The sequence below is a fragment of the Mustelus asterias genome, chromosome 13 (assembly GCF_964213995.1).
Source record: "Mustelus asterias chromosome 13, sMusAst1.hap1.1, whole genome shotgun sequence".
Lineage (NCBI taxonomy): Eukaryota > Metazoa > Chordata > Chondrichthyes > Carcharhiniformes > Triakidae > Mustelus > Mustelus asterias.
In genome coordinates this window covers 42,509,290-42,526,457 of record NC_135813.1, presented here as the reverse complement: position 1 = coordinate 42,526,457, position 17,168 = coordinate 42,509,290, and the positions used below count along the sequence as shown (strand labels likewise).

The 17,168-nt window shown below is 48.1% G+C and overlaps 1 protein-coding gene across 1 annotated transcript in view; it reads left to right on the top strand.

The window, feature by feature from the left end:
• LOC144503027 (NMDA receptor synaptonuclear signaling and neuronal migration factor-like) overlaps window positions 1-17,168 on the top strand; it is a 76,902-nt gene that overhangs the window by 18,045 nt on the left and 41,689 nt on the right. The window contains exons 4-6 of the mRNA XM_078227530.1: window positions 7,242-7,247; window positions 7,368-7,436; window positions 9,155-9,207. Coding sequence (XP_078083656.1) covers window positions 7,242-7,247; window positions 7,368-7,436; window positions 9,155-9,207 — 128 coding nt within the window. The remainder of the gene's footprint in view (window positions 1-7,241; window positions 7,248-7,367; window positions 7,437-9,154; window positions 9,208-17,168) is intronic.

The following is a 17,168-nucleotide window of genomic DNA, read 5'->3' as shown; positions in this document are numbered from 1 at the left end:
CTTTATAAATCAAAGTATTGAGTATAAGAGTTGGAATGTTATGGTGAGGTTGTATAAGACATTGGTGAGGCCAAATTTGGAGTATTGTGTGCAGTTTTGGTCACCTAATTACAGGAAGGATATTAATAAGGTTGAAAGAGTGCAGAGAAGGTTTACAAGGATGTTGCCGGGACTTGAGAAACTGAGTTACAGAGAAAGGTTGAATAGGTTAGGACTTTATTCGCTGGAGCGTAGAAGAATGAGGGGAGATTTGATAGAGGTGTATAAAATTATGATGGGTATAGATAGAGTGAATGCAAGCAGGCTTTTTCCACTGTGGCTAGGGGAGAAAAAAACTAGAGGACATGGGTTAAGGGTGAAGGGGGAAAAGTTTAAAGGGAATATTAGCGGGGGCTTCTTCACACAGAGAGTGGTGGGAGTGTGGAATGAGCTGCCAGATGAAATGGTAAATGCGGGCTCACTTTTAACATTTAAGAAAAACTTGAACAGGTACATGGATGAGAGGGGTGTGGAGGGATATGGTCTAGGTGCAGATCAGTGGGACTAGGCAGAAAAATGGTTCGGCACAGCCAAGAAGGGCCAAAAAGCCTGTTTCTGTGCTGTAATGTTCTATGGTTCTAACTGCCAGTCAAACTCCCCATAAGATATAGGAGCAGAATTAGACCATTCAGCCCATTGAGTCTGCTCCTCCATTCAACCATGGCTGATATTTTTCTCATCCCCATTCTTCTGCCTTCTCCCCGTAACCCTTGATCCCCTTATTGATCAAGAACTATCTATCTCTGTCTTAAAGACACTCAATGGCCTGGCCTCCACAGCCCTCTGTGGCAATGAGTTCCACAGATTCACCACCTTCTGGCTGAAGAAATTCCTTCTCACCTCAGTTTTAAAGGACCATGGTGTAGACCATGGGAAGTCAGGAAGCTTTCAGGCCAAGAGCGGGGTTTGACCCAGGCAGGGAGGGGGAATGGAGAAAGGGTGGGAAGTGGAGGGAAAGACATGGAGGAGATAAGTCAAGGCGATGGAAGAGTTTGCCTTTGGGGTTTTTGGCCATGGGCAGTCCAGTTTGGTGTAGAAACACTTTCAAACGTTCGACCTCACTAGTAGCGTCAATATCACAGTGTTATCCAGGCTTTTTCTCACAGACTGATAGGCAGACGTTCTGATTCTGTCAACACTGATTTATCTGCCAATGTGCTTGCTGAATGTGTAAAGGGAAAGATATTAATAACCAAAGACTTGTTCACCAAAGGATCACCATTGCACACAGAAGTAGGGACCTGCCCCTTACATAATATTCATTCAAACACAGCAAATGTCGCTAGGCTGCCTCTGAATCAGCTGACTGATATACAGGATGCAGCCAAGACTCTACCCAACATGGAGTCCCATTATTCCCAGTATCCAATAGCTCACATCCTCTGTACATAGAGAGTAAATTGACTAATTAAAATCACTGAAAGTGCAGCACCTAGAATTCAGGGGGTTGCGGATATGAATCAACTGAGCGGTGGAGCTAAAATAATGTAAGAGGTTTAACAACACCAGGTTAAAGTCCAACAGGTTTATTTGGTAGCAAAAGCCACGGCTTTTGCTACCAAATAAACCTGTAGGACTTTAACCTGGTGTTGTTAAACCTCTTACTGTGTTTACCCCAGTCCAACGCCGGCATCTCCACATCATGGCTAAAATAATGAGCAGGCATTCTTAGTCCCTGCTAAGCAGGCATTCGTAGTCCCTGCTAAGATACAGAATGGTTAACACAGCAGATACTGTGACTGCTACTTTCAGGCTGGGCTCCCTGAATAGACTTCCATTTACAATCCAGCTGAACCACACTGCCACAATGTGTGATGATAGTGATGCGTGATCAACAGGAGATTATTTTTAACCAGTTTTATATCCTCGGAGAATTGAGATTTGGGGAAAACTTTTCTAGTTAACTTTTTAACCTAGTTGAGGTATCACCAAACATAGTTCCCAAAGGAATTACATCTGACTGTGCTCAAATTTACTCCCCTTACATCTTAGGGTAGGAAATTGTCCATCCTTATTTGACCTATGTGGCTCCAATCCCACACTGATATGGCTGACTTTTACCCGTTGTCTAATATGCCCAGCTAATCCTCCATTCTATCAAACCTCTATCAAACCTCATTGTTCCACAGGAGCAGGCTGAGGGTAAGGGAGCTTGTTTGTGCACTAATTTATTTAATTATTTTTCAGTTAAATTTGTGAAAAAAATCGGAGGTTTTTTTTCAAAACAGGAAATAGGCCCAGCAGCAGCCTGGGAAGGTTTTGGAGGGTTTAAAAGTGCTTAACTTGGAGGTTTCAGCCTCATTGTTCCACAGGAGCAGGCTGAGGGTAAGGGAGCTTGTTTGTGCACTAATTTATTTAATTATTTTTCAGTTAAATTTGTGAAAAAAATCGGAGGTTTTTTTTCAAAACAGGAAATAGGCCCAGCAGCAGCCTGGGAAGGTTTTGGAGGGTTTAAAAGTAGGCCGCACCTTTGAGCGGGCAGCGGAGTGAGCAGGGGACAGAGTGAGAGCTGAAGGGCTTTGGCTCAAAACAGGCTTCGGCGAGAACAGGCAGAGGCGAGAGTAGGTTATTTTTTTCTTTTCAGAAAGTTTATTCCTGTATTTCCCCAGAGCAAAAAAAAATATGCCAGGCAAGATGTTGGAATGCTCCTCTTGCAGGATGTGGGAGATCAGGGAGACCTCCGGTATCCCTGACGACAGCACCTGCAAAAGATGCATTCAGCTGCAGCTGCTAGCTAAGCGTGTTAGGGAACTGGAGAAGGAGCTTGATGACCTCCATCTAGTTCGGGAGAATGAGACGTATATAGACAGTAGCTTTAGGGAGATAGTTACACCTAAGCAGCAGAGCACAGGAAATTGGGTTACTGTAAGGAGAGGAAATGGCAGTGTGAAAAGACAGGCAGAGCAGGGTTCCCCAGTGGACATACCCCTCCACAACAGGTATACTGAATTGGATACTGTTGTGGCAGATGCTTTACCTGGGACAAGCTGCGACAGCCGGAACTCTGATACTGAGTCTGGTTCTACAGCGCAAAAGGGTGGGATGAAGAAGAGGAGAGCAGTACTGATAGGGGACTCGATGGTCAGAGGTACGGACCAGAGGTTCTGTGGTCGGGACAGAGACTCCCGCATGGTTTGTTGCCTCCCAGGTGCCAAGATCAGCGATGTCTCTGATCGCGTGCACAGCGTTCTAAAGAGGGAAGGTGATCAGCCAGATGTCGTGGTACATGTCGGTACCAATGACGTGGGAAGGAAGAGTGAGGAGGTCCTAAAGAGTGAGTACAAAGAGCTTGGAAGGAAGTTAAAAAGCAGGACCCCGAGGGTAGTAATCTCAGGATTGCTACCTGAGCCACATGCCAGTGAGGGCAGGAGTAGGATGCTTGGGCGGATAAACACGTGGCTGAGGAACTGGTGCAGGGGGCAGGGTTTCCAATTCTTGGATCATTGGGACCTCTTCTGGGGCAAGTGGGACCTGTACAAGAGAGACGGGTTACACCTAAACTACAAGGGGACCAATATACTTGCAGGGAGATTTGCTAGTGTTATTGGGGAGCGTTTAAACTAGATTTGCAGGGGGGTGGGAACCAGAGTGCCAGAGCAGATAGTGGAGCAGGGGTAAAAAGACAGGTTAGTTCGAGCAAAATCACAAATGGAAGGGTAGAGTGTGGTGGAAATAATTTTTTGAGGTGTGTCTATTTCAATGCCAGGAGTATTGTAGGGAAGGCAGGTGAGCTGAAGGCGTGGATAGACACGTGGAAATATGACATTATAGCCATTAGTGAAACTTGGCTACAGGAGGGGCAGGACTGGCAGCTCAATGTTCCAGGGTTCCAATGTTTCAGGCGGGATAGAGGCAGAGGGATAAAAGGTAGGGGGGTGGCATTGTTGGTCAGGGAAAATGTTACAGCGGTACTCAGGCAGGATAGATTAGGGAGCTTGTCTACAGAGGCCCTATGGGTGGAGCTGAGAAACAGGAAAGGTATGACCACATTAATGGGCTTGTATTATAGACCACCCAATAGTCAGCGAGAACTGGAGGAGCAAATCAGCGGAGAGATAGCTGATAACTGAAAGAAACACAAAGTTGTGATAGTAGGGGATTTTAATTTTCCACATATAGATTGGGACTCGCATACTGTTAAAGGTTTAGACGGGGTAGAGTTTGTAAAATGTGTTCAGGAGAATTTTCTACATCAGTATATAGAGGTGCCAACTAGAGAGGATGCGATATTGGATCTCCTATTGGGAAATGAGTTAGGGCAGGTGATGGATGTGAGTGTGAGGGAACACTTTGGATCCAGTGATCATAATGCCATTAGTTTCAAACTGATCGTGGATAAGGATAGATCTGGTCCTCGGGTTGAAGTTCTGAACTGGAAAAAGGCCAAATTTGATTAAATGAGAAGGGATCTGGGAAGTGTGGATTGACACAGGCTGTTCTCTGGTAAGGATGTAAATGGAAAGTGGGAGGCCTTCAAAGGAGAAATTTTGAGCGTGCAGAGTTTGTATGTTCCTGTCAGGATTAAAGGCAAAGTAAATAGGAATAAGGAACCTTGGTTCTCGAGGGAGATTGTAACACTGATTAAGAGGAAGAGAGAGTTGTATGAAATGTACAGGCAGCAAGGAACACATCAGATGCTCGAGGAGTATAAAAAGTGCAAGAAGCTACTTAAGAGGGAAATCAGGAGGGCTAAAAGAAGACATGAGGTTGCTTTGGCAGACAGAGTGAAGGAAAATCCAAAGAGCTTCTATAGGTATGTTAGGAGCAAAAGGATAGTGAGGGATAAAATTGGTCCTCTTGAAGACCAGAGTGGTACACTGTGTATGGAACCAAAAGAGATGGGGGAGATACTAAATGGTTTTTTTGCATCCGTATTTACTGAGGAAACGGGCATGGAGTCTACGGAAATAGGGCAAACTGGTAGGGAGGCCATGGAACCTTTACAGATTAAAGGGGAGGAGGTGCTCGCTGCCTTGAGGCAAATCAGAGTGGATAAATCCCCAGGACCGGACAGGGTATTCCCACGGACCTTGAGGGAAGCTAGTGTTGAACTTGCAGGGGCCCTGGCAGACATATTTAAAATGTCAGTATTCACGGGGGAGGTGCCGGATGATTGGAGGGTGGCTCATGTTGTTCCGTTGTTTAAAAAAGGTTCCAAAAGAAATCCGGGAAATTATCGGCCAGTAAGTTTGACGTCGGTGGTGGGCAAGTTATTGGAAGGTGTGATAAGGGATAGGATCTACAAAAATTTGGATAGACAGGGACTTATTAGGGAGAGTCAACATGGCTTTGTGCGTGGTAGGTCATGTTTGACCAATCTATTAGAGTTTTTCGAGGAGGTTACCAGGAAAGTGGATGAAGGGAAGGTGGTGGATGTTGTCTACCTGGATTTCAGCAAGGCCTTTGACAAGGTCCCTCATGGGAGGTTAGTTAGGAAGGTTCAGTCGCTGGGTATACATGGGGAGGTAGTAAATTGGATAAGACACTGGCTCAATGGAAGAAGCCAGAGAATGGTTGTGGAGGATTGCTTCTCTGAGTGGAGGCAGGTGACTAGTGGTGTGCCGCAGGGATCGGTGTTGGGTCCATTGTTGTTTGTCATCTATATCAATGATCTGGATGATAATGTGGTAAATTGGATCAGCAAGTTTGCTGATGATACAAAGATTGGAGGTGCAGTGGACAGTGAGGAAGGTTTTCAAAGCTTGCAGAGGGATTTGGACCAACTAGAAAAATGGGCTGAAAAATGGCAAATGGAATTTAACGCAGACAAGTGTGAGATATTGCACTTTGGAAGGACAAACCAAAGAAGAACGTACAGGGTAAATGGTAGGACTCTGAAGAGTGCAGTTGAACAGAGGGATCTGGGAATACAGGTACAGAGTTCCCTAAAAGTGACGTCACAGGTGGATAGGGTCGTAAAGAGTGCCTTTGGTACATTGGCCTTTATAAATCGGAGTATCAAGTATAAAAGTTGGAGTGTTATGGTAAGGTTATATAAGGCATTGGTGAGGCCGAATTTGGAGTATTGTGTACAGTTTTGGTCACCTAGTTACAGGAAGGATGTAAATAAGATTGAAAGAGTGCAGAGAAGGTTCACAAGGATGTTGCCGGGACTTGAGAAGCTGAGTTACAGAGAGAGATTGAATAGGTTGGGACTTTATTCCCTGGAGCGTAGAAGATTGAGGGGAGATCTGATAGAGGTGTATAAGATTTTGATGGGTATAGATAGAGTGAATGCAAGCAGGCTTTTTCCGCTGAGGCTAGGGGAGAAAAAAAACCAGAGGGCATGGGTTAAGGGTGAAAGGAGAAAAGTTTAAAGGGAATATTAGGGGGGGCTTCTTCATGCAGAGAGTGGTGGGAGTGTGGAATGAGCTGCCGGATAAAGTGGTAAATGCGGGGTCACTTTTAACATTTAAGAAAAACTTGGACGGGTTCATGGATGAGAGGGGTGTGGAGGGATATGGTCCAGGTGCAGGTCAGTGGGACTAGGCATAAAATGGTTCGGCACAGACAAGAAGGGCCAAAAGGCCTGTTTCTGAGCTGTAATTTTCTATGGTTCTATGGTTCTAATAGTTCAAGAGAAAGGCCCACTGCAACATTCACCGGGCAACTTAGCATGTCCAATAAATGCCAGCCTGGCATGCCCGAAGAATGAACATTTGGCACCACAATGCAAGCCATTATTTCAGTTCCAGGCGGGGAATTTTCCTGTCCCGCCTACCATGGGAATCACAGTGGTGGGGGGGAACAGGACCATGCAAAGGTCCGTTGACCTCGGGCGGGATTTTCCGGTTTTGGGGTGAGCGTGGCTGGAAAATCCCGCCTTTAATGTCTCTTAAACCTTCTAAAAAAAGGAGCAGGTTATAAGACAATGTGGCATTGAAATGTAGGCCGGAATTCCGACCGCCGCTAGGATTCTCCAGTCCCGCTGCTGTGAATGGTGTTTGGGCTGAGCGCCAAATTCTCCATTTTCACTGGCAGCGATGGTGGGGAAAATGAGATCGGAGAATTCCGACCAAGTCTCGAACATTAGCTGAGAAATGGGGGATTATTGTTTGGTTTGTGTATAGGATGAGGGGCTGGTGGGTAGGATGGATTTGTTGGTCTTTGTGTAGAGTTATTTAACAGTCTCTCCGTTATCAGGGTCATTAATAGGATCTTTTCTTTCTCTTTTGCTGCCAATCAACCTTCCTGTCATAAAGGATATCGTAAGTACTTCTGTTTTTCTATTTCCATAGCAACTCTTTCCTCTTTGTCTAGCAAACCCGGTGCTTTGATTTTCAATATGCTACTCAGTTTGAGGGAGATGTTGATCACGTTTTCCGCAGGGCATTCCGAGGCTGCATGGAAAGGAAGAGGAGAAAGCGGGAGAATGAGTGTGCCACTGTCATCCAGAGGTATGTGGCTCTTTGCACTGCTAAACCCCTCTGGCTCCTCTTATCACAGAATCATAGAATCCCTACAGTACAGAAGGAGACCATTCGGCCCAGCGAGCCTGCACCAACAACAATCCCACCCTATCCCCGTGACCTCACATATTTACGCTGCTAATCCTCCTGACACTAAGGGGCCAATCAACCTAACCCGCATATCTTTGGGTATCAAAGACTTAACGTGCTGTCACACAACCAAAACTATTGCCATGTGAGTCGTGGTGTTGTGGTTTACACAATGTCCTTCTGCTTTAGCCCAAGGTAACTGTCTCCTCTCTCCACTTTGAGAACCATAGAATCCCTACATTGCAGAAGCAGGCCATTGAGCCTGCACTGACTCTCTCGGATAGAGCATCTTACCCAGACCTTATCTTTGTAACCCCATGTATTTACCCCGCCAATCCCCCTAATTTACACACCCTGGGACGTTTAGCATGGCCAATCCATTTAACCCGTGCATCTTTCGACTGTGGGAGGAAACTGGAGCCTCCAGAGGAAACTCACACACTCACGGGGAGGACATGCAAACTCCGCACAGACAGTGACCCAAGCTGGGAATTGAACCTGGGTCCCTAGCACTGTGAGGCGGCAATGCTAACCACTGTGCCACCGTGCCGGGTCCTATTGCAATGTGTTTGGGTCACTCTCAGTCCAGCTCTTTGTAGCTGTGGGACAGCAGCAGAAAGCCCCCACCCCTCGCTCAGCGCTAACTGACACACAGTGGGGTAAATATTCCAGCTCTCACACTGGTGAGAACAAGAATGGTGAATTTGCAGACTCCTGGCTCTGAATTATTTGGTGAACGGGAAGATGTCTGCAGGGGCACACACTCTGCACACACCGGGACAATGGAGCCAGGACCTTAACCCCTCAGTAGAAATGTCAGATTGATGTAGAGATGGGCTCCACTCCCCCGCTGATGCTGAGGAACACTGTTGCAGCAGGATAAAGGAATCTGCACTCTGCTATCCGACCGTGCTTGAAACTGGATGTGAGTGATGGAATGGGAGCGTGTTCCAGCATTGACAGCTTTCTGTCTCACACAATCTTTAAGTTCAGAAGGAGGCCATTCAGCTCATCAAGTTTGCACTGACTCTCTGAAAGAGTATTCTATGTGAACCCACTCCCTGCATCATCCCTGTAACCTTGCACATTCTCTCTTTTGAGGTAGCAATCCAATTGGTTTTTGAATACCTCGATCAAACCTGCCTCCACCACCCCCTCAGGAAGTTCCCTCCTCTGGGAAGCTGTGGTGTCTCCATATGAGGCACTGTCATTGGGTGAAAGGGTGACCAGGTGATGCATTCCCATGGCTCCAGTGCCAACCGGAAAACACCACTGGGTGTGTGTGTGTGTGTGTGTGTGTGTGTGTGTGTGTGTGTGTGTGGGGGGGGGGGGGAGAAAGGTTGAAGACAGATTCTCCCACCACCCATTGCAGAGGCCCATGGGCCAACGCAGCCATGACGGGCTCTCTGAATATGTGGTACTACACACTCTCTCAACCAACCCATTTACAGTGCAGTCTGTTTGCCGCTGCAGTACATTGTGACTGTGCATGGCTATTATTATCACTGTAATAAACAGACATAAATAGTTTCACAGTGGCATCATTACCCAGCTGTGCTCTTTAAGATGCTCACATTAACTACCTTAATTTTAGGTATTCTGTTATTTACCCACAGAAATTTTCGCAAACACCTTCGAATGGTTGGGAGTCGAAGGATCAGAGTTCAGAGTAAGTAGCGGTGGACTGTGTGTCAGTCTGTCTGCTCCCCTGTCTGTCTGCTCCTCTGTCTGTCTGTCTGCTCCTCTGTCTGTCTGCTCTGCTGTCTGTCTGTCTGCTGCCCTCTCCGTCTGTCTGTCTGACTGCTCCCCGTCTGTCTGTTGCTCTGTCTGTCAGTCTGTCTGTTCCTCTGCCTCTCTCTCTTTTTGCTTGTGTGCTAATCTACCTGTCATTCTGTCTATTTCTGCATCATTGTTATTTTGCCTGTGATGTGTGTCAGTCTGTTCTGTCTTTCTCCCTGTGAGTGTGAGTCAGTCTGTCTGTCTTTCTGACTGTTTGTGCGTCAGGCCCTGATATGAAAGGTCTCCCATGCAGTGTTTGAAAGGATAGGGAGCTCTCCTGCTGTCCTGGGCAACAATTTCCCTCTCGACCAGCATCTCCAAACAGATTCACTGATAATTCATCTCATTGTTGCTTGTGTGGATTCACTGTCAGAAACTTGGCAGCGACATGGGCTCTGGAATAACGACCCATCAGTAAAGCACTTTACAATGCCTCGAGGACTCCATGTTAATGCTTCTTACTAAGTGTCTGGCCTGTGCTGTTCCTGACTCGGAGTGAGCTGGATTAACAGGGTAGAGGAGCATTTCGATGTCGGTGAGTGGATAAGAAACATCTTTAAGAATCCCACAACGGAGATTCCATTGTGTAAACCAGCACCAGCGAGTGGTCTCTGCCATGTTGGATGTGTTGAAGCTGCCCCTGTGATTCTCCTCCAGTGTTCCCTGCCGACTGGGTCTGGGATCAGGGTTCAGTCATAGAATGCCTACAGTGCAGGAGGAGGCATTCTATGACTGAACCCTGACCCATCGAGCCTGCACCATCCCACCTAGGCCCCATCTCTCAAATCCAGCGCATTTACCCTAGCTAATCCCCCGACACTAAGGGGCAATTTAGCACGGCCAATCACCCTAACCCACACATCCTTGGACTGAGTCTAACAATTTGAGATCCAGGAATGAGGGACTTGTTTCATTGAGAAAGTGTTCCCCACTGGACTGAAGCAGTGCAGCAGGAACCGGAGCTTATCCGAGCTGTGTCATTGGCCGTATGTCAATTCTTCAGACTCTTCCTGCTGTCTACTGGTGAAGTGGAGTGTGGAAGGAAGCAGATTGATTTTCCCAACTTGTCTCCTGCCTCTATCTGTATTTCTATTTATGATGTTTGGCTGATTTAGTGCAGTTTGGGGGGGGGGGGGGGGGGGGTGGGGGCGTTGAGACAGAATAGATGCTTCAAACTCATGTCGCGCTCTCAACCAAGACAACGGCCTCAACCCTGCAGTCCTGGCCGCCGCAAGAATTGTCATGGGCAGGATGGAGAATTTGATGGATCAGCGAAAGGTCTGTTGAGCTTGGGCAGGAATTTCCAGTCCCGGGTCAGGCGGGGCTGGAAAATCCCGCCCGGTGGTTATCTTGCCAGTGGCAGTTTGATCCAGAGAGAGTAACCATCAGTGGATGGGTGCAGTCTCACTCTCTGTGGTGAAGCCATGGGGACTGGGTGCTGTCAGTCACTAACTCAACACAATCACAGGGACAATCCCCCAGAATGCTGGTGATGGGGCACAGGTCTGTACCCACCATTCCCACACACAGAGCTCCAGATTGCAAACTGAGCATTCCATCCAATCGGTGTGCTGTGACGGGGAGGAGGAAGCTTAACTGAATTCCAGGATGCTGTGGCAGGACAGAGTAGAGAGGGAGGCACTGTCCCCCCTTGTAAAAGGCTCCTGAAAGAGAGGACGCAGACTTGAAATGACTTACAAAAGAATCAAATGTGATGTGAGAGGAAAGACTTTTCACACAGTGACTGGTTAGGGTGTGTAACAACCCAGAGGTGTGGTGGAGGCAGGTTCAAGAGCATATTAGATGATTATTTGATTAGAAACAATGTGCAGGGGTGCGGGGGAAAAGGCAGGGGAATGGCACTAAGCCATGATGCTTGCTTGGGGGAGCCGGTGCAGACACAATGGGCCAAATGGCCTCTTCTGCACCGTAACAATTCTGTGATTCTGTACGGCCATGGTACAGACTAATCCAGAAGTCTGGACTCATAAACTGGAAACAATTAGTTCAAATCCCACCATGGCAGTTTGAGAATTTTATATTTGAGGTTTAAGGAACAGAAACTGAAAGTAATAAGCTAGTATCAGTTTTGTTTCAGAACCTCCCAGCTGATGAACTGATGTCCTTCAGGAAGGAAAGCCCTCATTCTTGCCTCGTATGATCCAGATGTGATTCCAGTCCCAAGCCAATGTGATTGTCTCTGAGCTGCTTCCTGATGTGGCCTAGTAAGCCACTCAGTTGTCTCAAACTGCGAGGAATACCTTCATCCTACAGAGCATAGTGGTTCACAAAGTGACCCTTCCAACATCTTCTGGGGACAGGGATGGACAATAGATGCTGCCCTTAGCTGCAATGCCCAAGACTGAAGGGAACAAAACAAATTGGCACTCATATTGAAACGACAAATACCATCGTTTTCATTGGGCCCTGCTACTTCCTCCAAGAATGCTGGGATAGTACCACCTTCCAAAAACAGTCCCTGAACGGGCTTCCTTTCAATGGACAGTATGAGGAAGATTGAGAGCAGTGTGTCAGTCTGACAACATCCCACCACTAGGAGGCCAGTGCCTGCGGAGTCAACACATCTTCTGCCTTTAGTTCAGATACAGGATAGCACCCATGAAGTACTTTCCCAGTAAACCACTCTTCCAACATCGGAAACGCCGCAACCAATTGACACACGGTAAGCTCCCACAAACAGCGATAGATAAATGAACAGATAATCCATTTTAGTGACATTATTTTAGGATTTGACCAGGACACTGAGTGGAACTCCCTCACTCTCCTTTGAAACAGCGCCACGGGATCATTTGCTTTCTCCCGAAAGGGCAGACGGGTTAACATCTCATCTGAAATTTGGCACCACTGGCAGTGCAGGACTTTTTCAGTGCTGCACTGTAGTGTCAGCTTAGACTGCAACCCATTGATGGACAGGATTGAGCTAAGTGTGACACACTGAGCTGGAGTGGGCATATTACAGAGAGCGTTCCATCATTGTCCAGACATATTTCCCCAGGAATACAGCGAGGCCAGTGGAGCATCTGGGACTTTAGGAAAGGATGAGATCAAACATCTACCTCTGTAACAAAGAGGGTTAAGGATTGAGAAGGAAACAGAAAGAATTAGGATGACTTAGAGTCAAATCAGATATAGAATTGAAATAAATATCTGATCAGAGTTGGAACCTCACACGGATCAGACAGAAAACTACCCTCCTAGCTGCAGACGTTGTAAAGGCTCCAACTTCTGATCCACTGATGCAGAGGAAGCTCCCTCAGTGCGGGAATCTTGGCATGGGAGCAGCGCAAAAGACACACACCCTTTGTGCCGCACTAGCTGCCTGAGGGTAAAGTTGAAATGTCCAACGTGAACATTGGTGAAAGAGTGAGTCGGTTTGAGGTAAGTGGGCAGGTGGTGAGGTGGGAAGAATGGCAGGTGGTTAGGATGGCAGAGTGACAGGTAGGTAGGATGCCAAGTGGGTGAAATGTTAGAGTTGTGAGTTGGGGGGGGAGTCGGATCTGGCTGGGAGAGGTTGTCAGGACGGGTCAGGGAGGAGACAGTGAGGGGGGGGATGGTAATCTGGGTGGGTAGTTGGATGTAGTGGGCTAGTCAGACTGGGTCAGGGGAGAGTGTCGGGGTGGGGTGGTAGGGGCTAGTCAGGTCAGGTCTGGGGAAGTTAGGGTCTCGGGAGGCGGGTGTGGGGGGCTTCAGTGTGAGTGATTGGGGGATCAGTTGTATAGTTATCCAAGAGGTTAGACTGAGATTTTTTTGTCAAACAATTCCTGAGTAACTATCCAGGTAGTAAAGTCAGAACCATCCCACAAAGTCTCTGACTCTGACTCCGAATCGGTCATGGGGTGCAGGGGATTTGCCCATTGGAAGTTCAGACGTCCTGGGCAATTCCCCCAGAGGTCAGGGTCCTGGCAATCAAAGACTGGAAGCTGTGGGGAAAGGTTGGAAGATTGGATTGAGAGAGACAAAAAAAAATGCGTGAGAAAAGGAAAAGTAATAAAAACTATAAAAATACACTCGATGTCCCCAACAATTCTGTACCTGAGGGGATGAGAGTTCATTGTTAAATTGTTCAATTTCCTGGCCAGAGAGTTCGATTAGCAATCGTAAACAATGATATCATTATTAAAAAGTACTTATACTGTTCATTATCAGGCTTAACTTTCCATGCTGATTTCAATGGGAAAATCCAGAAAGTTCTTCAGAGTCACGGAGAGGCTAAGTGTGAAACAAGTGGTATATAGAGTCCAGAGGTTTCTAACTGTGTATCTCTGAAGTCCCTGAAAACTGCTGGACAGTTTGTACATTAACATCATGTCATTAATACACATCCATCATTTATCCGGTAAGTTCCAGCCTGGTGTTGGCGGCGTATAACAACAGGATCTGCCCAGATCATGGAGCGGCACAGTGGTTAGCACTGCTGCCTCACAGCACCAGGGGCCCGGTTTCAATTCCCAGCTTGAGTCACTGTCTGTGCGGAGTCTGCATGTTCTCCCCGTGTCTATGTGGGTTTCCTCTGGGCTCCGGTTTCCTCACACAGTCTGAAAGACATGCTGGTCAGGTACATTGACCTGAACTGGTGCTGGACTGTGGCGACTAGGGGATTTTCACAGTAACTTCATTGCAGTGTTAATGTAAGCCTTACTTGTGACTAATAAATAAACTTTAACTTTTTTTAAGAAAGGATCATTCTGAGAGTCACGGTGCTTCATAGATGCACGTCCTTTCATCAGTTTGGGGTTAGGTCCTGGGCCAGAGAGGGGACATGGTTCACAGTTCCTGCCCTTGACACCTGACCATCTCAGAATGCCTGGGTGTCGGAGGTGGATGGGGGTGAGATCGATCCCCCCATCGTGCCATAGTGCAGCTCCCACTGGGAAATAGCCGCTAAGCTGGGAGGGCAGTGGGCACCGCAGGGGCCAAGAGGAGATGCCAAATTCAGGAAAGGAAGGAGCAGAAAAAAGGGGATTAAAAATAGGCTTTGAGTTGTGATCGAGGGCAGGCCAGCAGCTCCTATCCCACAGTATGTGGAAGCTGCTTATTAAATTCTCCAGTGGATTCAGCACCTTTCTCCAGCCCAGTCCTTTCATCATTATTTAATGGTAATCTGTACTTTAAGTACCTTATTGCCTTGCTTATGTTAGACTAATTAAAGACACCCCCTTGGGCGTCAGTGTCAGACTTGATTAAGAATGCTGAGCAGCTTATTCATGGTGAGACTCAACACTAATGACGGCAACACGCATGGGAAATTAATAAGATGGACCTGGGTGGTGAGCGGTCAGCTGTACGATTAGATTCGAGAGCTTTCTCACGCTGGCAGGGTGGCGCTGTGTAGCAGCAGCACAGGGAGTAGGAATGCTGAGCACTCCCTTCCGCACACTGATCCTCCCTCCACCTTGCATGCTGATCTTTCACCTCACACACTGACCCTTCACCTCACACACTGACCTTTCACCTCGCATGCTGACCCCTCACCTCATGATAACCAAAGAACAAAGAAAAGTACAGCGCGGGAACAGGCCCTTCGGTCCTCCAAGCTCATGATGCCCTAACTAAAAGAAAAATATCTTCTGCTTTGACTCAGTCTGTATCTCTATTCTCTCCCTATTCATGTACCCATCCAGATGCCTCTTAAATGTTGCTAATGAGCTTGCTTCCCCAACTTCCTCTGGAAGCAGGTTCCGGGCACCAACCACTCTCTGCGTGAAAAATTTCCCCTGCACATCTCCCTTAAACTTTCCCCCTCTCACCTGGAACCTGTGCCCCCTTTGTAATTGACACTTCCACCCTGGGAAAATGCCTCTGACTATCCACCCTGTTTAAGCCTCTCATAATTTTGTAGACCTCTATCAGGTCTCCCCCCAGTCTCCGTCTTTCCAGTGAAAACAATCCTAGTTTATTCAACCTCTGCTCGTAGTCAACACCCTCCAGACAAGGCAACATCCTGGTGAACCTTCTTTGCACTCTCTCCAAAGCTTCCATGTCCTTCTGGTAGTGTGGTGACCAGAACTGCACGCAATACTCCAAATGCGGCCTAACCAAGGTTTTATATAGCTGAAACTTGGGCCGCGATTCTCCCTTCGCGACCTGTAACTTTTCTGGTGGGTCGCGGTGGGAGTTGTGCGTCGCCGCCCTTGAACCAGGATTTGCGCATGCGCCGGGAACGCATGCGCATCTCCCAGAGCCGGCGAACAGTCACCGGTCAGACCATGCTGGAAACTGGCGGGAAGGCAGGGAAGTAATTTCAATCTTCTTAAATGTATTTTAGGTATGTTTATCAGTTCATTATCGGGAACTTTCCGGTCCCGATTGAATCTCCCACCCCACCAGAAGTACTTCATCCCAGCGGGGTTTAGAGAAGCTCCCCACATTCGGGGAGCTAGCGGAAGACCCCGCCGGAATGAAGGGGGGTCAATCGGGGCCCCCCAGGGGGTCAGGCAGCGGTGGGGTGGTGCCCCCTGGGCATGGGCATCCTGGCAGTGCCAGCCTGTGCCCTCTGGCTTGCTTGGGGGAGCCGGTGCAGACACAATGGGCCAAATGGCCTCCTCCTGCACCGTAACGATTCTGTGATTCTGAACGGCCATGGTACAGAGTATTCCAGAAGTCTGGACTCATAAACCAGAAACAATTAGTTCAAATCCCACCATGGCAGCTTGAGAATTTTGTATTTGAGGTTTAAGAAACAGAAACTGAAAATAATAAGCAAAGTGCTCATGCCCATGGGGCACCTTGGCATTGGGCATCGGACAGTGCCAAGGGGGCGGGTCCTATTGTGGGCGTGGCCTAGGGGGCGATCGGTGGGGGGTCCTGCTGCCACTCTACAGACAAGATCCGTCTGGGATGGAGGGAGGGCAGTGATTGGGGGGGATGGTGGTCTGCCGGGTGGGGGGAGGCTGCCTCCGGGGGAGATGAACCCCGGGGGGGGGGGGGGGGGGGGGGTGGGGGGTGGTGGGAGGTCAGCAGAGGGGGTCTGCCGGGGTGAAGGGGTGGGAAGATTGCCACTGCTGGGTGGGGGTGGGCTGTGCATCAGGGTGCTCTGGGACAGGGGGGTGGTCGGGGCTGGCCAGGGAATTGTTGTGGGGGCCGTGATCGAGCTGTGGGAGCAGGCGCTGGAGGGGCAGCACTGCGGGGGTCCTGGGCTGACCAGCAAACGGGGAGTCTGACCGATCAGGGCCACTGCGCATGCGCAGAGTTCCAGAACTGTCAACCTCCAGCATGAATAGCTCAGGGGAGGGGTTTTTAATGAGATTCACGACTGGGATCTCTGCAGTGCACAGAGTGCGGAGATTCACGTGAGAAGCTGAACTGACAAACAGTCCGGATTGAGAGCAATTTTCCCGCCAATTCAGCACTTTTGGGAGTATCGTCCCCTTGATTTCCCAACTACAGACAAAAACAGAAAATACTGGAAAATCTCAGCAGGTCTGACAGCATCTGTGGAGAGAGAATAGAGCCAACATCCTCTCTCCACAGATGCTGTCAGACCTGCTGGGATTTTCTGTTTTTGTTTCAGATTCCAGCATCTGCAGTATTTTGCTTTTATGATTTCCCCGACTCCTGAACTCAATGCTCGGCTGTTGAAGGCAAGCATGCCAGATGCCTTCTTAATCACCTTGGCCAACCGTGTTGCCACTTTTAGGGAACTGTAGACCTGCATGCTCAGATCCCTCTGTATGTTAATATTCCTAAGGGTCCTGCCTTTACAGTATAATTCACACCTAAATTTGATCCTCCAAAATGCATCACTTTGCATTTGTCCGGATTAAACTCTATCTGCCATTTTAGTGCCCAAGTCTCCAATCTACCGATATCCTGTTGTATCCTCTGACAATC